Source organism: Urocampus carinirostris, chromosome 8 (genome assembly GCF_059441175.1).
Source record: "Urocampus carinirostris isolate Australia breed hairy pipefish chromosome 8, RoL_Ucar_1.0, whole genome shotgun sequence".
NCBI lineage: Eukaryota > Metazoa > Chordata > Actinopteri > Syngnathiformes > Syngnathidae > Urocampus > Urocampus carinirostris.
Window position 1 is genome coordinate 1,073,833 of NC_142356.1, and position 23,405 is coordinate 1,097,237.

Here is a 23,405-nt window from a genome sequence, read left to right on the forward strand (position 1 = left end):
TTTTTATTTAGTTTAATTTGAATAAATCAAAATGTGTGGAGTAATCGAAAATTTAATTTGGGTTGATTTAATGTAGTCATATTTTTTTATTTCAATTTATTATGACTTTTGAATAAACGTAAAATTGAAATGTGTTGATTGGTGTTTATTTTCATTTATTTTTACTCATCTTCTATCTACTCATCTATCTATTTACTCATCTTAACGTATCGAATTCACATTTGAAATGTTTTATTTTTACTTTTTTTATTTATAAATTAATCACAAATTTAAATTATGGTATTTTATTTAAAATGACTTTACATTTTATTCTTTCATTTTAATGATTTAATAATTTACGTATTTATAACAGATTAGAATTGCGGTTAATTCAATTATGTTTAGTTATTTATTTTTGCAATCAATTAAAATCTATCAATTAAACACAAATATAAATTGTAATCATTTGTTATTTATTTTCTTTTTAAAATAATTTGAATGTATGATTAAATCCCAAATTGCAATAGTTAACTGATATTTTATTATTTTACCGTCCATTTATTAATGACTGTGTTCAAATTTCTTCACAATGAGCTAGAAATGCAAATATTTTTTATGACCTTTTCAAAACATTTTTGAAAAAAAATTGTAGCAAATTGTTTTTAATCATATCCTTTTTAGGGCAATTTTCTGTGCATTTTTTTTATTAATTGCTTTTTTTTTTTTATCATTTTCTTTGCTCTTTTGAACTATTTTCGGAGTAAATTGTAGTTTCCTGTGTTTGTACGCGATTGTAGAAGAAAAATGGATTATATATATAGTTCTCATTTGAAGAAGTAGAAAAGACTTGGTAAACTACATTATAATCCTTTGTAAATTGGACTATTCCTGCGCTTTGAGTCTAGTAAATCACTCTCTCTTGAAATACTCGATATCTTTTCACAAGATATATACACGTTATTGACACGGCAGTTTGCCATTGTACACTCCTTTTTTAATGATAGCAGGTTTTTTTTTCAACTCGAGACAAAGAATCAAGCAAATCTATTTAGAAAACAATACCTTTATTACTTTAAAACAATACAAATAATTACAAAATCAACTTTAGAAGAAACCCATTCGTTGCGGATATTATATGAACACATTTGTTTATCGAAATGTTGTCGTGAAGTCTTCATCCGCCGACTTTCTTATTTCTGAAATGAGCAGAACTTGGCATGAGAAACAAATTTATACAAATGATAAAATCATAACAATATATATATATATATGTATGTTTTTTTAAGTAGGCTTAAACGTATTAGCTCAAAGTGTGTATTTCTAATCAGTGCTGGCCCTTTTTTATGTTACCTAGTTTTCCTGTATTTGTGTAAAAGTGAACTGTTCCAGGGGGGGATGGTAAATTCTCTTTGTCTCAGTACTCTTCCACCCTGAATTCAATAAAACACTGAGGCAGAAGGGGGGAGGGTCAGAAAGAGTTGGGCTAGCGAGCTGAAAGCAGGTAAAATTTCTTGCTTCGCTGACCTTCTTTCTTTCTCCAATTGCAATTGTTAAGAAAACTCAAGTCTCATGCCTGGTGTATTTTCTAGCGTTAGCCAACTTTTAAAGCTCTCCAACAAGTAAGTGGTCTGTTTTAGACCCAACAATATTCTAAATGAAGGACCATGCAAAATCAAACCAATAATTCTATCCATCAAAAATTATATATCTATAAACATCTATGAATCAATCAATAAAACTATCAATTTAGATACACCATTTCATAGTTAATGAATGACTTGGGCTTCGCATTTACTAAATTTGGAACTTACAAATATATGCGTGTATAAATTAATATAGTGAAATGGTTGTGTCCCGAAAGCACCAGGGTGGTACGGGAACCTATTACGGAAGTGTGTGTTGGGCAAGGACAGCCTGAAGGCGCCCATCCCTTTGCAAATGTAAAATGTGTGTATTGACCGTTTCGTGATAGTTGCCACTTTTAGTGCATTTTTAATTGGCGGCCACGAGATGGCGGCAAAGTTTTTTTTTTTAAATTGTAAGCTTTGATCTGATCTGAAATTCAAAGAAAAATCGAATAAGTATAAAACGTATTTAATATTGATTTGTGTATTTTGGAATCAATTAGTATTGTAATCATTTTGCATTTGATCTGTAACAATGGCTTTGTATTAAAACCTTTAAATAACTTCATGAATCCTGATTGGTGTATTTGGAGGTGACTTGTATGACGTATCGACAAGTCTGTCAAGTCATTTGTATAACCCTAAATCACAAAAAACTTCAAAGGGCTTCAGACTACTATGAAACCATCCCCTGATCTAAAACCTACAAGAGGGCAAGGAAAAACTCAAAAACCTCTTTTAAAGCACTCCATTTACTGCACTGAAAAACTCCAAATGCAACAGGACTAGCTCAGAAGTGGATTTTGGCATGACATTTGATATATATTTTGAAAAAAATGCATGATGAAAAAAAATAGCAAGTACAGAAAAATATAGCCAGCTATTTGTATCTTAAGCGCAGTACATATACAACTTTTATGAAAACCCTATTTATCATGCACTATGATGACTATTTTTTTGCACCAAATGCATAATTGCACAAACCCTTACGATACCAGCTGTATGTAACATCCTACACGCCGACATTTCTTGTGTAAATATTGTGTCAATTATAACTATAACCTTATCCTCCTTGTTTTATAACCTTATCTTCTCTGTTCCTTTATCTTCTTGGCTTTTTTACCTCACTGTGAATGTGTGAAACTGGAGTGTCATGCCCAATTTCGTTGTCACAATATGTTAACCCATTTTGTAACAATGACAATAAAGCTATATTGTATTCTATTTTATTTATTTGGGTGACACAAAAAGGGACACAAGGAACAAGACTCATTTTTGCTAGCTTTTTATATCATTTTTGTATATAAATTACAATCAAAGATTTTTGTTAGGCAATAGGCTCCGCAGCTGCAAAAGCCACTTTAGTGAAAACAGACAGTCGTACTTAAGACCTCTGCGAGTGTTTTCGGCTAGGTTTCGTGTCAATAAAACATCTATTTTCGTGCAGTCTGCTTCAATCGCAAGACTATTTGAAACATATAACTTGAGTTTATAACGTAAATGAGGAACGTCGTCTAAAAACAGAATAGGACTTCCGCTTTACTTTAAAGGAGTGACATTTTCGTGTGACGTACCGGATATTTCGTGAGGCCAAACGCGGTTGCAAGCAGGACAGCGAGGCTCGGCAGCTCCTCGGAAGAATCGGACCGAGCAAGGCGAGTGGATTTTGATGCCGCATTTTGCGTTCTCGCACGTTTGGGACTGTGAAACCGAAAACAAGGGTTTAAACCAGGCCATTCCCGCGGAAATTAAGACAGACGGGGCTGGGCACTGGTACGTATTAGCATCTACTCGTTAGCATCCACTCATTAGCATGTAGCGGATAACGTGTTTTAATGAGCATGTAGTCGTTAGCATGTAGTGGTAAACATGAACTTGTTAGCAAGCAGTCAATGGCATGTAGTTATTAGCACATAACCATTACCGTTAGCATGATGCTATTAGTGCACAGTGGTTAGCATGTAGCCCTGATCATCTACTTGTTTGCATCTAGTGGTTAGCATATAGTAGTTAGCATATAGTAGTTAGCATGTAGTCGTTAGAATATAGTCGTTAGAATATAGTCGTTAGCAAATAGTCTTTCGCATATACCCGTTAACATGTAGTTGTAGAATCTACTCTTTAGCATATACTTTTTAGTATCTACTCATTAGCATGTAGTGGTCAACGTTGTGTAGTGAGCAATTAGTCGTTAGCAGCTACTCATTAGAATGTAGTCGTTAGCATGAGGTGGTAAACATCGACTTGTTAGCATGTAGTCGTTAGCATGCAGTTGTTAGCGCGCAGTGGTTAGCATGTAGTCGTGATCATCTACTTGTTAGCATCTAGTGGTTAGCATATAGTAGTTAATATGTAGTTGTTTGAATATAGTTGATAGAAAGCAGTCTTTTGCATCTACCCGTTAGCATGTAGTTGTAGCATTTTCTCTTTAGCATATACTTTTTAGTATCAACTCATTAGCATGAAGCGGTTAAGATGGTGTAGTGAGCATGTCCTTGTTAGCAGCTACTCAATAGAATGTGGTCACCAGCTTTTAGTCGATAGCATGGAGTCGCTATCATCTACGCATTAGAATGAAGATGTTAGCTTGTAGTCGTTAGCATATACTCTTTCGCATATACTTGTTAACATCTATTGTTTAGCATATAATTGTTAGCATTTATTTGTTAGTATATACTCCTTAGCATATACTTGTTAGCATCCATTCGTTAGCATATACTCTTTATCATATACTTGTTAGCATCTATTCGTTAGCATTTAGCATGAAACAACAGAAAATGATGTGCCCATTCATTTGGAAACAACCTGCAAGGCGATGTTGCGACAGATGCGGCATTCTTTGACTTGCTCCTCGAACATCGTGCGGATATATTGCTCCATCTCCATTAAGCAGCGCGTGGATAACATGTATTCTCCCTCTCTCTGCACAAAAAATGAAGGCCCGGTGTGTAAGATATGGCAACCCCTAGAGGTGTCGAAATCCCTCATTCAGAAAACACGATCGACTTAAATAATAATCAAAAACACCTGTACACATCTCATTAGCAGCTTTTTTAAACTAGAAATTTGTAATCATATGAAAAAGACAGAATGTGACGGTTGCCGAGTGACAACTTAATATTCGACGTTTCCTTCTCTAGCCACTTATGTTAGCCATTTGGCTGCAGGCTATGGATGGCTGCTAGCCACAATTGTTATTGATGGAGTCTCCCGCTTCGTCTCAGTGTCACTTTCTGTTGTGAAGGCCTCTTCCGCCTTTCTTCCACTGTTTCCTTCTCAAGCTACTCATTAACTGCTGTTGGCTGCTCCTGCTTATGGAAGAAAACGTAGCTGACTTTTAGAAGTTTAGCTGCATTTTCCTTCTCTAGCCACTACCATTAGCCACTCAGCTGTAAGGCTAAGGCTTGCCGCTAACTGCTATCAACATTGTGAGTGTCTCTGTGTAAATGAAGTTTGCTCTTGCGATCTTTTATGGTTTTTCTTTTTCAGTTTCTCCTTCTATCTGCTAAAGCCAGCTCTGACCCACTCAAGCTTTTCACCGTTTGCAGCCGCTCTAGGTGTTTCCTGTGGGCCCTGTCTATTACTGGATTAACAGTGCTTTCATGTCCTGTCGCTGTCTGAAATTTAGTATATCTCGGAGGTTTGAGAGTTTTGCCTCCAGGCTTCGGTAGTGTGTCTTCTTCCAATGCTTCGGCTCCCTCTACTGGTCAAGGATTATACACTGTCACTTAAAACAAAAAGCTTTTGCACAAAAGTTGTGCCTGTTAAGCAGTCAAAGTATTATTTTTGTTGTTGAATTTAGTAAGAGAAGAAGACAAAATATGGAACTGACCTCAACGAGCCATTTGTCTTTCACAAATCGATGGAGAAGCAGCTCGGTGTCTCTCTTCTTCATTTTTTTGGAGGTGGAAACGGCAAAATTGAGGATCTCCATGGAAGACGCCCTGCCGGAGTCCGACTCCACCGCCATCTCTATCTTCATATTGATTTTACAGACGGTGAGTTGCGTTATCGTCCAGAGACGTCAGCGTACGTACAATTTTGCGGAAAATCTCGAGTTCCTGCTCGGCGTAGTCGCTGGTCATCCTGGTCACGTCCGTTTCGATCACGTTGACCTGCGTGTCGACAAATAGGAATTGGGCGTTCGGTGAAACGGAAAGGATGGATTACAAAAGGAGAGCTGAAAGTGATGTGGTTTAATGGAGTCGGAGCTTGACAAAATGAGGACACGTTTGTTTAAAACAGGAAATTCCAGGCTTGTTTCTCCCGAGTTTAAATGCCAGCGAGTGTTATTATTAATAATTGGACTTGCCAAGTAATAACATTCTGCTTGGCTTGGAATAAGCGGTCAAGTCAGAAATTTGGATGTGTCAGGCCGGCTCCAACTAGTTTCTTGGAAATTGTGTAACTTCGGGGAAAACACGTAATGTTGGAAAATTGAAAAAAGGACGCACCACCTTCAGGGAGAAACATCACGTGATATGGCTGATGGGATGTGTCTGCTCTGGAGGGTATAAGAAAGCTGATTGTCTCTTAGATGAATGAGAACTTTGTTTTGGACACTGATGAACATGAATAAACAGCTTCTCCCTCTCCAAAGATGTTGAGAACGTGTATCTGTTGTTCTCCATTCCAACTTGAGGAATTTGTGCTAACCAATTTACTGTATGTGGAGTTTGAGTAGACGGCTGAGGAGAACGTCCGTTCGACCGACTGCTCAGAGATCAGACCGACACCGCGCGTGAAAAAGGTCCTGGAGAAGCCGACCTCTACAACAAGTTCAAGGACAAGTTCGAGGTCCACGACGCCAACATGGAAACGAGCGACTGACAGACCGGCTAGACTGGTGACTTCAGATCAAGATTGACTTTTGGCTCTTCTTGTTCAAAGCCATCCATCCATCCATTATCTGCAGCGCTTATCCTCAGTAGGGTCGCAGGGGTGCTGGAGCCCATCTCAGCTATCTTCAGGCAGTGGGCAGGGGATACCTGGGACCAATTGGACTGGCCAATTCACCTGACATGCATATTTTTGGAATGTGGGAGGAAACCGGAGTGCCCAAAGGAAACCCACACAAGCACGGGGAGCACATGCAAACTCCACACAGGAAAATTCAATCTCATGACCTCAGAACTGTGCCGCACACACGCTAACCACTGCGCCGCCATGCTGCACTTGTTCAAATAGACGGATGTCTAGATGTCTAGATATAGCTACTTTCTTCATCCGGGTAGGGAAATTCCCACTTCCAGCAGTATCCTTGTGTTGAAAAATAAAATAATAAAATCATAAAATAAAGATATAGAAGTATGTACTCAGCATCAGTGTTTTCCAGGGTCATTATAGCTTGTTAGGGGCAATGACATTGAATTGGCCCTCTGTTGTGCTTGTCAGGCAGGATGCAGCAGCAGTCCAGGCAGGGAGAGGTGCTAAAATTGTGCCCGTCCCTCACAAATTCACGCATAGACTTCAAAAGTGACCGTGGACGCTGGGTGAGAGGGAGAAGGAGCATGCTCTCGATATAGGGACGCGGTTGAACAGTGTCTCATATTTAAACGTTAAATGGCGCTATATTGTATCATGCCACTGAAAACACAAACTACGGAGTCTCAAAGTGGCCAAACCACACCATTTTTTTGTTTTGCTCAGTCTTTCATGGAGGAAAAAATAAGAAATGATAGAAAACTGAGTGAAAATAAAGAGGGTACATGAAAAACAGAGAAGAAAAAGAAAAAGGGAAGAGAAAGTTAAGAAAAGTGAAAAAATGAAATAAGGAAAAAAGAAAGAAAAATGATGTTAAATACAGAAAAAAAAGAAAAAGGATAAAAAATAGTATGAGAAAAAAGGAAAAAGAAACAAGACAAAATGAAAAAAACTCCAAAAGAGAAAAGAAAGAAATAAGAAAAGAAGACAAAAAGAACGAGAAAAAGAAAGGATAAGGAAGAAAAAAAGAACGTCACCACCCGACTTCTTGCTGCTACAGGTACAGCAAAAACCTCTTGCCAGACAGAGCAAAAAAAGGAAAGAGGGAAATCCTGCAGTCTCTATTGTTTCTATCCCGTCTCGTGCCTTTTCACCCTGGTTTTCGGTCGCAACATCTCGCGCTCACACATCACGCACTGTCCCTTTAAAAAGAGGACTCACCAAAGCGTAGTGCTGCACACCGCTTTCTTCGCACATTCCTTTGCGGATCTGCATGAAGAACGGCTCCAGGTTGGAATTGATGACGTCGATGAAATCCTCCAGACGTCCCGGAGGCCCTCCAGTAGCAAAATAGGACACGAGGTTTGTTTATTTGCTCACTTCAAATTCCGATTCCTTAAAAATGGCCGACCTTTAAGAAACGAGCAGCAATGGCGGTGAAGTCGCTCGGCATTTGCTTCCTCCGTCACGCCGCAGCGCATCAACGACTGGAGGAATCTTTTGTGGCTCTCCTCCATCGCTTCGAGAAAAAAAATAAAAAAAATTCCATGACATGATGACATGCTCGCCAAGTGGTTCCTAAATAGTGGGGTGCGCCCCCCTGGCCTGTGTCCAAGAGGGGCACCAGTAAACTCAATGCTATGCTATAACGTGCAATTGCACCCTGACTACTCTAGGGGGCGGTAGCGCTCTCATGGACCGAGTGTGCGCTTGTGGTTTTGTTTCCATTGAGCAGTAGCGTGAAGTGGAGCAGACCTTCAAGTTAAAGTATTCCAACAATTATGCTAAATAATAGTCGGTTCTTGAGATTAAGGGGGTCACAAATAAACAAGACTTGACTAGGAGTTGAGGTTCCCCTTCACTTTGCTTATGTCCAAAAACTTTGGGAAAACTTCTGATATTGAAAGATTTAGATTTAAAAAAAAAAAAACACTTTAATATCACTCCTCATTTCACATTTCCACTTGTTACACAAGCACAAATATGGAGAAAGTGACACAGAACAATTCATGTTACAACTTTCTTCAAAAATAATCTTATGTATGTAACCGCGGTGTACGTGTCCCACCAAAGATCCACATTCACGCTGGACTGGATGATGAGGTTTTTATTATTACAGTTTCTGCAAATGGATGAGTCACAACATTAGCTTTTCTGCTGGCTTTGATCTCTTTGATCTCATTGCAGTTCTCTCTGGTAAGACTGCCAACAAAGCATATCAAAGAGCTTTCTTTTCACTTTACATAAAATACATTTTAGAATATCACAATACATTTTTACATCTTTACATTTTAACAAGATACTTTTAACAAGAGATCGTATAGTGGATTTTTAACGTTTACAATAAATTCAACATATTTTTCTTTAGTCTGAATTTTAACCAACATCATCCTTTTTAATGTATATGAGAAAATAGAAATAAAAACAATAATGAGTATAAAAACGGGTACAATTTACCTGCAAATGGATGAGTCACAACATTAGCTTTTCTGCTGGCTTTGATCTCTTTGATCTCTACAAGGGGAATTCATATTTAGTAAAACAGAAACAAAACGAAAATAAACCTAAACAGCTTGACAATATCAATCACATTACTGTGCATGTTGAGAGATTTGTCAGCTGGGGTTATAATATTTAAAATTAACTTCTTTTGTGAACACCAAAAAATGCGTCTTACCATTGCAGTTCTCTCTGGTAAGACTGCCAACAAACCCCGCCTCCCGGTCACATGTCAGAAGCCAAAACCAAACCCCACCCTGTACCAGCAGATGGCACTGTTGGACTCAACATTGCAAGACATTTACCAAGAACTATACACATATTTCAGCAGGAATTTCAATAAAACAAAAGTTATTACACCCGTTACATGTATATATATATATATATATATGTATATATATATAAGAATTAGTTCAGGATGTCCCCTGCCCAAAGATGGCTGTGATGGGCTCCAGCACCTCCGCGACCCTACTGAGGATAAGCGGTGCAGATAATGGATGGATGGATATATTTTGCATTAAAAGCACGATTCACACCAGACCATTTCATTTTAAGCACCAACGACTGAACAGTGTGTGTTTCACTTCCATATCTATAAACGTTACACACACAAAAAGTTAAAATGTTTCAGTTCATTTATCTGGAAGCCTTTGAAAGTTGCATAGCAGCCGTGTTAGCATTCTATGCTAAACAGTAGCATTTATGCGCTAACGTCGACCGCAGTTAACGGTGACTTTGAGCACATTAGAAACAAAGTAAGATGAAATAAATATACGTTGGAACGTCTTGGAGAAGTTTGTCTTAATTGTATTTTGAAGAAAGGCAAAACTGAAAATATTACCGGCTTGAAATCGGCTGAACTTCCGAGCTTTTCCGCGTTCGTCTCCTTCGTGTTGAAACTGAACGTAAAGGCGACATCTGCTGCTTGGGGGTGGAATTGAACAGATTCCCCAAAGTGCCCCTTTATTCAGAATATCAGTTAAAATTGAATTAAAATTGTAAACCGTGACCTGTTCATGAATTGATTTTAGTCATCCAGTAATACCTGAATGGCAAAGTAACAAAGGCAATAATGATTTTCTTAATTCATTAGACGCACTCATGTCATCATTCACCACCAATCTTGTTCACAATGAAGGATTTTATACATTTGACTATAAATGATTTTATATGATTGAATACAAGTGACATTTCCTTCCTTGGCAGGCCCATGGGAGGAGTCGGCACGCCATTATGTGGGGAGAAGATGGCCAAAAGGAGAAAGCTAAAGGACTTGAGAAAAAGGCTTCCCAGAGACTCCAACGTCACTAATTCGGCCGTTTTCGATGGAGTACACTTAGTTCAATTGTTAAAGAAATGAAATCTGCCCCCGTGCGGAAATGTCGGCTTTCCTGTTCATCTTTTCCTTCAAGAATTTTTTTTTTTTAGGTGAATATAGGTTGTGTTTGGTAAATGGAGTCGGATAACTCATTCGAACAATTTGCTAAACGCTACATAGAAAATTCCCCACAAGATACGGCCTTTATGGAACGAATCACAAGAAAACAGTCATTTGTAGTAAACACTTTAATTGCCTAACAAATTAAATAAGACCGTTTCAAATCCAAGATGGCAATATAGTCCGCTATAAACATGATTTAAATACAGTCGTCAATGTCATTGAACATATCCGACCGTGATCGGAAACATTTGTTTTTTTTACGCTTTATTCCAGACACCCACAGGTCCAAAATGAAAAACCGAAAGAGCAAAAAGATTCGACCGAACGGCTACTTTCCATTGAGATCTACGTTTGAGCAAACAGATTTTGAAGATTTAAAACCGGCACGAGGCAATTTCACCCAAAAGCTCCTTCTAAACAAATTTCCTTTTTATCGGTTAGTTAACTGGGTTAGCTCAGATCACGCTAAACGCCTTCAAACTGTCTTGTAGCATGCAGCTCTTCTGAATTTCTTACGTGAGATGTCCCACTGTGTGACTGGTCATTGAATGCACCTCAAATAAGAAGTCCATTTTTTTTGTTTTTGCACATTTTTCCGAGACAAAATCTGATATGCAAAACTGTTCTGCTTTTGATCGCCCGGGTTGTTGTTTAGCATCAAATACAGTATCACCTTCGCCACAGCATAAACAAGAGCAATTAACTTTGCCACAGCGCCACCTGCTGCTAAAATTCTCACCTCGACTAGAAGAAATGCGCCGCATCCGTACAGTAAATACATCTTTAGTGTCATTGCTGCAGTAGTGTTCAAGTCCTAATGGTCAGCTTTGCTTTTTCAATTGTCCACTTTCTTTGTTTTCTCCAATAAAGGTTTAGCATTTTGTTCTAAAGACTAGTAGGAAAGGAGGGGGGAGAGGAGAGAGAGAAAGAGAAAGAAAGAAAAAGAAAGAGAACAAGAGAGAATGAGGGAAAGATAGAAAAGGAGACAGAAAGAAAAGGAGAGAGAAAGAGAAAAGGAGAGAGGGGAGAGAGGAGAGAGAAAGAGAGGAAATGAGAAAGAGAAAAGGAGAGAGGAGAGAGAAGGAGAGAAAGACACCTCCTGTGTCTTTGTGAGTGTCATCTTTCTCTTGTGCTTCCCTCAGCGTTGTCTTGCGGACCGGATTAAAACCTGATCTGGCCCGCGGGCCACACGATGGACACCCCCGTCTTAGGTAGAACCGTAATATTGTGCAATCTCCGTCACGTGTGTCGAACAGAAGCAAAGGAAATAGGAAACGTTAAAGATTGGAGGACATTTCTACCTCGTCCCAAAATTCTCAGTGGTAAATAAAAGTGCAGACTTTTGTCTCCAGAGTCAAAGGTGCAACAGCGTCTTCACTCCCAAACCCGAAGCCTTCCGCATTTCAATTTTAGAGCTTCGATGTCGGGAAAAAAAAAAGCTTCTTTTCTCCCACGTTCTTTAAACTGCTCTCTCGTCCGGGTTGGCCGGCACGGCGTCAAACCTGAGAAGAAATGACGTCAAAGAAAAGCACTATCTCAATTCGACTATTTCTTACAAGGAAGATATAACGAGGGATTTGTCACAAATGATGATAGAGATTTGATGTATTATAGAGCAGGGCTCAGGAACCCTTTTTCGAGCCAAAGAACCATAAAACTGGCTAACCCGCTCTCCAGACAAAAACTCATTTTATTTCACTGTGTGACTTAATGGGATTTAATCAAATTGATGAAATAAAAATCATGCTCGGGCCTGTGTATCTACAAATATACCACTTAAAACTTATCTCCCTCCCGGTGTTGTTTTGAGTGTTCCAGACATCTTGACCCCCAGGGGGGGCTTCCTTGGCACGCCCATGGGAGGGGTCAGCACGCCATTTTGCGGGGAGAAGATGGCCAAAAAGAGAGAGCTAAAGGACTTCAGAAGGCTTCCCAGAGACTCCAACGTCACTAATTCGGCCGTACGATCATTCAGGCTCATTTTGACCTTCATTTTTTCTTAAATACCGTTTTCCGAACAAGGTACAGGCAGTTCTTTTGTAAAAACGTCACAAAACAGTGCAATCGACAAGTTTCCGACAATACAGTATTACCCTACGGCGCCGTCGGCGCGTGCAAGAGAGAAGGAAGCGTGTTGCGCGTGCAGAGATCCGCCCACCCAAACAGTTCTGTGTTCGCATCAGGTGTTTTTTAGCAGTTTACAGTTTGTTCTGCGGGTTCTTATTATAAAGTGTCTCCAAAGTGAACATCCATCCATTATCTGCACCGCTTATCCTTAGTAGGGTCACGAGGGTGGAGCCCATCCCAGCCATCCTCAGGCAGTGGGCAGGGGACACCCTTAACCGGTTGCCAGCCAATCGCAGGGCACACAGAAACAGACAACTCACTCACTCATTCCCACCTATGGACAATTTGGACCGGTAGGACAGTCGTCATCAAAACACTAATAAATCCATTGTCCTTTCATTTACCTGGACTGAATGTGGTACCTGAAGTTCTAGTGCGTGGAGGGAAACTGTTGATGTGTGAGGATGGACTGCTGCAGCTTCTCTTCTTTGGCCCTTCTGCTGTGGCAAAGCTGTGCACAAATATAAAAGCAGTGAGGCTTTGAACCAAGACAAGAACGTTTGATCACATGACCCTGATTTTAGCTAAACTTCATTGGCTAACTGTTAGCTTAAGATGTCATTTTAAGGTTCTGCTGGTATTCTAGAAAAATATGCTTAGACTTTCCCCCTCTTATCTTTCAGATTTCCCCTCCCTATCTTCCTGCTCGGAGACTTCGCTTAGAAAATGCTGGACTACTCGTGACTACGAGAACCAAGAAGAAATCCAGAAGGTTGAGAGTGTTCTCCATTTGGGCCCTGGTCCTAATGAATGCCCTTTGAGATTGGATCTGCAACCTCAGTGGAATTGTTTAAATCCAATCTTAAAACACACTTCTATTCTATAGCTTAAGAATGACCTAAATTTCAGGTTAAGATCTGTGTGCTGTTTGTTAATGCAACATCCATTTTGGCCTGGTCATCCTGGGAGGGGGATGACCTCATGTGCGGCCTCTTCTCAAAGTTTCTTCATTGTCCTCATGTTGAGGTTTTTGAGTTTTCCTTGCCCTCTTGTAGGTTTTGGATCAGGGATGGTGTCATAATAGTCTGTAGTCTGCAATCATCTGTGGTCTGTGCAGCCCTTTGAGATGCTTTGTGATTAAGGGCTATACAAATAAATATGACTTGAGGTTTTTGAGTTTTTCCTTGCCCTCATGTAGGTTTTAGATCAGGGGATAGTGTCATAATAGTCTGTGGTTTGCAGTAATCTGTGGTCTGTGCAGCCCTTTGAGACTCTTTGTGATTAAGGGCCAAACAAATAAACACAACTTGACTTGACATGACTTGAGGCTTTTGAGTTTTTCCTTGCCCTCATGTAGGTTTTAGATAAGGGGATGGTGTCATAATAGTCTGTGGTTTGCAATAGTCTGTGGTCTGTGCAGCCCTTTGAGACTCTTTGTGAGTAAGGGCCAAACAAATAAACAGGACTTGAGGTTTTTGAGTTTTTCCTTGCCCTCGTGTCGGTTTTAGATCAGGGGATGGAGTCATCATAGTCTTTGGTTTGCAATAATCTGTGGTCTGTGCAGCTCTTTGAGACTCTTTGTGATTAAGGGCCAAACAAATAAACAGGACTTGACTTGACTTGAGGTTTTGAGTTTTTCCTTGCCCTCATGCAGGTTTTAGATCAGGGGATGGTGTCATAATAGTCTTTAGTCTGTATTAGTCTTCTTGTGATTAAAGATGACTCGACACTCCATTTTTTCATTCTTCTGAAGAAAATATCCCCATTAGTAATCTACCGTTCTCTTTTCCATGAAGCCGCTCAGGAACTCGTCAATGTCGGTGCGTCCTTCTAAAAAGTTTTCGGCGGTGGCTTCCGAGTCCTCCTCGGCTTGATGCGCTGCCACCTTCAGGCGGGCTTGGAGAGCGCGCATGCTGCAGCTCTGTGGTGAGGAACACAAAGACATTTTGGTTTCCTTTCATTGGACAAAAGAACTTTGCTTTTTTTTTCCATTTGTGGATTTCCGTGAATGATTTTGAAACTGTGGGGCTGTGTTTTAGTGGAGATTTACCTCGCTGAGATCGTGTTGTTTCTGCATCTTGCTCTCAAAGTCAAACTTGAGCTGAGTCAACTGTTCAAACTGCACAGGAGGAAAGTATGGAGTCATAGTCTACGTATACGAGCAGTCGATCATACAATTGGAAAGGGACACACTATTCCGATTAAATTCTTAGTCCAACTGCAAGTATTTAGATTGCGATGTTTCGTTTTACCGGATAGTTTGATGCCGCAAAGCATCGTGGGACTTAGTAGAGAGACCCATGGGACACACAAAGCTGCCAAATATTGAATATCATATATCCAAACGTACATAGAGATTTTTTACATATACAGAACGTTTTGTAGTAGCATTTAGACCCACCATGTTGATGTCAAAAGTGGAAATTAGACCAGCGTTTCTTAGAATTTAGCTGTATTTAAGTTTTTTTTTTTAGGATTTTTCTAGATTTTTAACCCTTGTTTCATGTTTTCCTACATGTTTTGCTTGTGCTTCTACAACAAATATATGTGACTATTGGTCATTCTAACTCTTGTTTGCCATAGAGGATGGAAATGTATGTCCCACTAACAGTTTTCTGTTTCTTTTTGTAATCAAAATAAAAAAAAAAAAAGGGCAATTTCAGTTAATAATTTGGGTGTAATTTGGGAATTTTATATATTTCTAAGTGTTTTTAAAGCGTTACAATATTTTTAACTTGTTTTTCTAAAAATTAACAAGTTATTTTTTCTCCTTTTAACTTTCTTTTGTCAGTGGATGAAATATTTTTCTGTTTCTTTTTTAAATAAAAAAAACAAGATTGTGGCTAATAATTTAACTCAAATTTTGGATTTGTAAAAAATATTTTTAACCTGTTTTTCAAGTTTTACTCTATTTTTTCTTGTTTTTCTAAAAAATAAACAGTAATATTTGCTCATTTCCAGTATTGTTTGCCAGTGGAACAACAATATCTATATACAATGTTTGGTTTATGTTTTAGCTGGGATTTCAGATATTTCGATTTTCAAGTATTGCTGTACGTTTATCTTGTTTTTCTAGAAATATTAAGAGTCATTTTTGCTCATTTCACGCATTTTTTGGCATTGGAACAAAATGTTTATTTACTCATAACTTTTGTTCTGTTTCTTTTTTAAATAAAAGAAAAGAGCAACATTTTTGTAATTTAGCTGTAATTATGGGCTTTTCTATATTTCTAATAGTTTTACTATGCCTCCATCTTGTTTTTCTCATCATATAACATTTTGTATGCTCATTTTAAGTATTTGCCAGAGACAATAAAATATTTAATACTTTTAAACTTTTTTTCTGTATATAAATATAAAAAATTGCTTAAGAATTTTCTCTATTTGTAATCAGTTTTTCAGGTTTTACTATGTTTTGATCTCATTTCTCTAGAAAAGGAGGGGCGTGAGGGGCGTCAGGGGTGTCTGGTCCCCATTAACTGCAAAAATTGAGGGTATAATTCTGAACAGGATAATGGCCTGCGTGTAAAACGTCGTCACCTTGAAAATGATTTCTTCTCTTTTGCTTTCCAGTTGCGGTTCCATTTGAAGATTTCTCTCTGCAATAAGAAATCAACGTTGTCGTTTTTTTTGCAGATCTTGTCCAGGATCGGACAAAGAACGTACTGGCCATTTCTACGATGTTGTTGACCAACTCCTCTTTATCGCTCGTGACTCGCTTGAGCTGCGGCAAGGTGACGAAGAATCTCAGCAAAGCGTCTTCGTTTTCCGACATGTCCGAGAGCTGAGTCAGGCTGGAAGGACGAAAAGTTCATTTGGATCATTCGCCGACAAGGTGGGAACACTTGAGAACACGTTACTTTGAGTCCGCGAGTTCGGGAAAGGACTCTGGAATCTCGGGCATCTTGTACAGGTGTCCGTTTAGGCCGGCCTGAAGAGAAAACATTGAGGTGAAAGGCTGCCTGGGAAGAAGCAAGTCAAGTCATGTTTATTTGTTTGGCCCTTAATCACAAAGAGTCTCAAAGGGCTGCACAGACCACAGACTATTATGACACCATCCCCTGATCTAAAACCTACATGAGGGCAAGGAAAAGCTCAAAAACCTCAAGTCCTGTTTATTTGTTTGGCCATTAATCACAAAGAGTCTCAAAGGGCTGCACAGATCAAAGACTATTGCAAAGTACAGACTATTAGGACACCATCCCATGATATTGTCAACATAAAATACAGGTTATTCATATGATATAAAATAGAAGTGTGTTTTAAGCTTAGATTGAAACATTTCCACTGAGGTTGCAGATCGAATAAATGATGCTATGTCCCATCTTATACTGAACACGAAATTAGACCCGATCAAGCCAAACGAGTCACTGTGATGCAAATATCAAATTGGGGTTTTCGGTATCAATGATACCATAGTTAAAGTTTTATGACTAATATTTTTGAAAATAAGGCCGTTAAAATGATGGCCTTCCATCCACCCTTTTTTCTGATCAAAAAACCTCTTTTTTGTGTTTTTGCAGTTCAAGTGATAGTTTAATTTTAACAAAGGCGTATAAAAAGAATTAGACCAGACTGAAAGACATTTTTAGCAAGTATTTATTTAAATACACATTAAAAGACCTCTCTTTTTCTTTTCTAAATAAGGAAATATTCCACTTAAATCACTGCTTTTATTACTTTGCCTATTTATTTGGATTATAAAACTCAGGGAGAGTGTTTTCGAATGTCATAACTTGTAAAATACATTTACTTTTCATGATTTTCCTAGGGGTTTTTTTCAGTGATCAGCCTGTAGCTGAAAATAGAACGTTGCTATATGTAACTCCTTTTGACAGAGCAGGTCACAAATAAACTACACATATGCTACATAAGTAGCGCATTGAAACATTAGAACAGGGCTGAGCATTTTTTGACTCTTATTGGGTTTTAAATAATGACATTGCTTCCATTCGGAGTGTTTCAAAACCAATGTGATGAAATGGTCTATTCGTAGATAAAAATAATGACGTGTAAAATGTACATGTAGATGTTTGCATGTTTGTGAATCGCTGCTATTCCAAAATAACTTGTATCCATTGTTTTTGTCTTTTTTTTTGCATAAATGTAAAGTTTACAAAAAGCCAAAAATGAGATAGGTCTTTGTGAAACAACAGCTGCAAGAGGAGAAAAACTCCCTGCATTAACTGTTTTTCCTGATGTATCGCCAAGATACTGTATAGGTGGGAAGGGAAAAAAAGAACCAACACATAAATCTTGGCCGCTTCGAGAGAAATTTGGCAAGTACGTCGACGTGTATTCAATGGCCACTTGCAAAGTTAGAATCATTAAAGAAAACGTCATGAGTAAATACAAATAATTGAGATTTGTTTGGGATTTTGACTCACATAAAATGCGGGGTTGGAAGTGACGGTAAAGCAATTCCTCAAATATTATCACGGAAATATAAAAATAGTATAATAGACTATAATATCTATTCAATCTTCTTTCTCTAACGTCACAATTTTTTTTTAAACTTGTTATTGTATAAATTTTCAAATATAATGAATAATATTAAGACAATTAGTATGTAATGTAGGACTGAGCTTAATGTCTGCAGATGCAGTGAGGCACATCATTCGCTTGCCTCAAGGCAGAGGGCAATAGTGAGGCCATAGATTCCTAATTGGGACGCAGCTAAGCCTTGCAAAAATGAGCAAGTCAAGGCATCCAGTAATTTTTCTCACTGCATGGCTTTTTTTCTTAACTATTGATGGGGCGGCATTGGCTCAGGAGGTAGAGCGCTTGTCTTGGGATCAAGAGATCGCAGGTTCGATTCCCGGCTCCTCCCTGTTATATGTCGAAGTGTCCTTGGGCAAGACACTGAATCCCTAATAGGCAGGTAGACGCTTATTGCATGGCTGACTCCCTATTGGTGTGTGTGAATGGGTCAGTGTGAAGCACATAGTAAAGCGCTATATAAATGCAGACCATTTACCCTCCTGGACCTCCTGTCATTATATTAACCCAAAGCGGACTGTGTATCAATAGGTTTGCCCACCCCGTGCTACAAAGTTCAAAGTGGTGTAAGTGGAAGCACAAATATTGCAGCAAAAGAGAAAAATGAATAACAACATTTAGCAGGCCCAATTAAAAGGCTGTAGTTTGCTCATGCCTGTACTGGAACAAAAATGACAGCTGGTATTTACAATTTAGATTTGGCCAAATCATCATTTGTGTTTGAAACCATCAGGTTCCCTACTCTACGTACCTGCAAGTCTCCAATGGGGACAGGCAAAGGCAGGTCGGTGATGAGGCCGTAAGGGGCCGGACCTCGAGCGTCCGATCCGGAATGGATCGCCGGTCCCGGTCCGGAAGGGAGCGGCGGCGTCTGACTGGGCCCGCCGTGTCGATAGTGGTAACCTTGAGCCTGGTAGGGCTTGTACATACTGCTGCAGATCGACATCAAAAAGCGTTTAAAAGCGTCTTTCTTTTCACAAAATCTCCGTTTGTATCTCAGCAGAAACGACTCACTATGGAAAGCCGGGCGGGCCGGAAGACATCAGGGCAGGGGGGCTTTTCCAGAACTCGTCCAGCAGACTTTGGATGACCTTCCCCAAGTCGGAATGCATTCCAAACTATAAATGATAATCAACGTAAGAGGATTCATTCCTGTCTTAAAGTTGTTGATTTATGCACGTGAGGCGACTTTAAATACATATTCCAGAACTGAATTTTCAACTCACATTTGCGATGAGGGGGCTCGTGATCACGGTGCCGTTATTGCCGTCGACGAGGTGATGGCCGACAGGGGGGAAAACGCTAACCACCGGCTTCTCCTGGGGGAACTGGGGAGGCAAGAGACTGGAGCAAAAACAAAATGGACAATTTAGAGTGTGATTATCACATTAAATATTAGAAATGTAAAAAAATACACCCTTTTTGTTCAACAGCAGGGTCCGACAGCTTTCACTGGTTTACCCCTGCCGCATCATACGGGTGCCCAGCCTATCCTTAAGAACGCATCCACAATCCCACTATCCTTTTACAACACCTCTCCACTCCTTCCTATCACCAACAAGAGCTCTAGCTTCCATTAGATTTCGACCTCTTTCTTGCAGTGCACTCATAACACCATCCCTCCACGTCAATGGCGGCCTTCCTCTCGGTCTCCTTCCAATGACTTCTGCTCTGTAGATCCTCTTCAACATTGGCTCCTCATCCATCCTCTCCATGTGTCCAAACCAACCGAGTACTCTCTTATCCACGCGCTTGCTCAGTTCCACGACTAATCCAGTTCTGTCTCTCACAATTTCATTTCTCGATCTATCCAATCTTGTCACTCCTAACATACTCCTCAAACATTTCATTTCCATCTCAAATCTGCGTTCAGGCTCCAAGTCTCTGCGCCATACAACACAGTCAGCACAATCACACTCTCATACAGTCCCCTCTTAACTCTTGTTGCTCATCACTCTTCTCAGAGCACCCGAAACCTTGCTTCCTTGATTGACTCAGTGCAATACCTCACACTCCATTCCACCAACTGCAGCCAGATCACAACCCAAGTACCTAAAGCTTTCAACTTCTTCCAGCACCTGTCCATGCAATCTTATTTCCATAACGTGAACACTTCATCACCTTACTCTTCCCAACAGTGACACATAATGCCTATCACACACTCTTCCAAACTCCATGACCAAACCTTCTCAATGCTTCCTCAGAATCAGCTACAAGCGCTGTGTCATCTGCAAACAACAACTGACTAACCTGCCACACCGTTCCACTCTTATCCATCATCTCTACACCTCTGCCGAATACTCTCTCATCACACCATCGCTGTACACATTAAACAGCCATGGTGACATCACACACCAGTCAACACAGGGAACCACTCACTTGTCTCACTCCCTACTCTTACACAAGCTCTGCTGTTCACATAAAAACTCTTCAATGCTTTCAACAATTTTCCACCCACTCTATACATTACCAGTTACGGCATTAACCCCAAGTTACAATGTCAACAACAATGTCTTTCACGGAATAAAATGATAACTTTGCACAGGAAGAGTTAAGTCTATAAGAAGACAGTCACTATTGGTAGAAATACCTTTTTATTTGCATGTTTTTAGGGTTTTCTAGGGATTAAAACAAATTAGCATCGTTTTCTGCCCCCGTTATACAGCGATTTCACCCTGCAATCCCCGACTGAGAACCAGTTCGTGTCGTATCGAAAAGGTTTCAAGTAGGGTTGAAATTGTAGTGTGTATGTCTTGTACTAACTGAATCGAGTGCTAAAAACATGAACTCACACATTAACAGTGATGGTGGAGTTATTGACCGTGAAGGGGATCCTGTATTCCACATCTTTCTGGATTTCTGCAACGCTGTTTTGAAGATACAAATACATTCAAGTCATTCAGTGCAAAATTGTGAGCGACAATTCTGGCTTTCAACTATTCACAAGTTCCAAACCGTATTTGGACAATTGGTTGGCACTACGGAAGCCTGAAACATTTTACTTGGAGATCAAATGCTCTTGCATGAATTTCAGCCACTTACAGGACACGAAAGCTACGGTTAACAACAAAAGACCGAGCCAGCTGGATACACACAGAGCGACTGGAAAGAGCCAGTAGGTGGTGTTGGTCAGAGCTGGTGGAAGTGTCAATAGTGACACTCTTAATTTTTTCACACACAGGTTTTGACGGTGTTTCCTTGCCCTCATGCAGGTTTCAGGTCAGGGGATGGTGTCATAATAGTATGTACAGCCCTTTGAGACTTCTTGTGATTAAGGGCTATACAAGTAAATATGACTTGTTCTTTTTATGATTATTTGAATAGTTCAGGAGGTAGGGCACTCGTCTTGGGTTCAAGAGGTGGCAGGTTCGATTCCCGGCTCCTCCCTAATGCCCCCAATTAGCAGATAGTTGCCTTGCATGGCTGACTCTCTATTGGTGTGTGAATGGGTAAGTGTGAAGCACATTGTAAAGCACTTTGGGAGCTCTTCATTGACTTGAAAAGCGCTATGGAAATGCAGAAATCATGTTTAAGAGATTGGATGTTATTGCTTTTTTTGCTTATTATTCTAATCAGTAGTCATGTTGAGACACTGCTAGCGATCACACAGAGGTTTTGAGTGTTTCCTTGCCCTCATGCAGGTTTCAAATCAGGGAATGGTGTAATACGATCTGTTACAATCCCAAAACTGTATGTAACATCCTACATGCCCACATTTCTTGTGTAAGTATTGTGTAAATCATAACCTTTATCTTCTTGGTTCCTTTATATTATGTAAATTATAACCTTATCTTGTTTGTTCCTTTATATTAACTATCTATTGATCCTTTGTTTTCTTGTGTCCTCACTGTTAAATGTGAACTGGAGTGCCACGTCCAATTTCGATGTCACAATATGTTCAACTCATTTTGTAACAATGACAATAAAGGTAGATTCTATTCAATTCTAATAATAGTATGTACAGCCCTTTGAGACTTCTTGTGATTAAGGGCTATGCAAATAAACATGACTTGCTTTTTTTGCTTATTATTTGAATCAGTAGTCTTTTATTGAAACAAATGAAGTCTTTTTTAGGCGATCACTAGTGATCACACTGGGCCTTTAAAGAAACGAGGCAGAACATCGATCTCACCAGACGTCAACTCGTGACGTCCGATCTAAAGATAGCGACAGTCTTGGATTAACAAACAGGAAGTATTAACAAAGGACACATTTTTTCGTCCATCTTATTCGATCTGAAAAACAAAACAAATTGTAAATTAGCAGACAAAGATTATTATAGTATGAACCTGGGATGAGCAGCTTTGAGGGACTCGATCTGTCTCTGTCGTTGTTGTTGCAGAGTGTTGATGGGTCCGGAAGCCTTCGAGACGGGGAAAAGCCAGTTCATTCTTTTAAGAATTCTTTTAGATTCGAGTGGAGCGAGTTGCTAACGTTGCCGACTAGTTTGACTTTCTTGCTTCGTCACAAAAACGAGTGACACGGCGTGACGAGCTAGTTGCTAGCCTTACCGGCTAGCGTTCGCTTTCTCGCTAGCTTGATGACAAACAAATAAACACTGACCCACCGCTTTACGCCACGTGAGATAAAGTTGTTCAGTATTTCATGAATGTCTTAAAATGTTTTTAACGTCCTTTATTGGCGACTTGACGGACGCCGACACGACAGCTAATCACGCTAAAGGGGAAAAACAACATTGACGCTTGGGCAACTTCTCGACGTAGTTCGTCACAGTCCGGAAGGGAGACCGGAACTTCCTGTTTGTCCTTTCAAAATACAAACTGCTTGAACACATCGCCAATTGACTCGATTTGAGTTACATAACCGAATTTCTGCATTTCTATAGCGCTTTTCAAGTCACTGATCATTGAAGACCTCCCAAAGCGCTTTACAAGGTACTTCTACAGTAATACTACAAAAATACTACAGATTGAGACAAAATAATGCCATGGTAAAAGTACCACAGAGCTACAACTAGAATAATGCTACAAAATAAAAGTACAGTTCTACCATAAAAATACCACAAAATTCGACGAGAGTAATACTTACAATACTACAAAAACACCACAAAAATATAGCTGGAGTAATACAACAAATATACTAGAAATAAACTACAAAAATACTATTGCAGAAATACTGCAAACACATAGCTATAGTAATACTACAGAAATGTGACTTTAGAAATACAGACTAGAAGTACAGTCATATTACAAAAATACTATAGACATGATACAAAAATGATGCCATGGTAAGAATGAGAAATACTACTGTATAAATACTAAAAAATAAAAGTACAGTCCTACTCTAAAAATACTAAAAAAAAATACCACAAAAATACAACTAAAGTATTACTATAAAAATACTACAAAACC

The 23,405-nt window shown here is 39.3% G+C and overlaps 2 protein-coding genes across 6 annotated transcripts; both read right to left on the reverse strand.

Annotated features, from left to right (window-relative positions):
* Positions 1 to 1,024: 1,024 nt before the first annotated feature.
* On the reverse strand, positions 1,025 to 9,962 carry nsmce1 (NSE1 component of SMC5/6 complex). Of its 3 annotated transcripts, none has more exons than XM_088342952.1 (8): positions 9,868 to 9,962; positions 7,939 to 8,046; positions 7,749 to 7,864; positions 5,642 to 5,719; positions 5,437 to 5,580; positions 4,410 to 4,526; positions 3,179 to 3,305; positions 1,025 to 1,175 (listed from the first exon to the last, which is right to left on the reverse strand). In XM_088342952.1, exons 2-8 carry the CDS (start codon positions 8,042 to 8,044, stop codon positions 1,129 to 1,131), a joined length of 735 nt encoding a protein of 244 aa, XP_088199078.1. In that variant the 5' UTR covers positions 8,045 to 8,046; positions 9,868 to 9,962; the 3' UTR covers positions 1,025 to 1,128. The 3 variants fall into 3 exon arrangements, with proteins under 3 accessions (XP_088199078.1, XP_088199079.1, XP_088199080.1); XM_088342953.1 differs by lacking the exon at positions 9,868 to 9,962 and adding an exon at positions 8,985 to 9,003; XM_088342954.1 differs by lacking the exon at positions 3,179 to 3,305.
* Positions 9,963 to 11,588: 1,626 nt separating this feature from the next.
* vps37a (VPS37A subunit of ESCRT-I) lies at positions 11,589 to 22,808 on the reverse strand. 3 transcript variants are annotated; one of them, XM_088341232.1, is made up of 12 exons: positions 22,323 to 22,808; positions 20,826 to 20,900; positions 19,260 to 19,377; positions 19,048 to 19,151; positions 18,785 to 18,962; positions 16,395 to 16,465; positions 16,201 to 16,328; positions 16,075 to 16,133; positions 14,585 to 14,653; positions 14,312 to 14,455; positions 12,957 to 13,045; positions 11,589 to 11,969 (listed from the first exon to the last, which is right to left on the reverse strand). In XM_088341232.1, the coding sequence occupies exons 1-11, from the start codon at positions 22,421 to 22,423 to the stop codon at positions 12,965 to 12,967; spliced, it is 1,128 nt and encodes a 375-aa protein (XP_088197358.1). In that variant the 5' UTR covers positions 22,424 to 22,808; the 3' UTR covers positions 11,589 to 11,969; positions 12,957 to 12,964. The 3 variants fall into 3 exon arrangements, with proteins under 3 accessions (XP_088197358.1, XP_088197356.1, XP_088197355.1); XM_088341230.1 differs by having other exon boundaries at positions 12,939 to 13,045; positions 18,785 to 18,965; positions 22,323 to 22,807; XM_088341229.1 differs by having other exon boundaries at positions 18,785 to 18,965; positions 22,323 to 22,806.
* Positions 22,809 to 23,405: the final 597 nt, after the last annotated feature.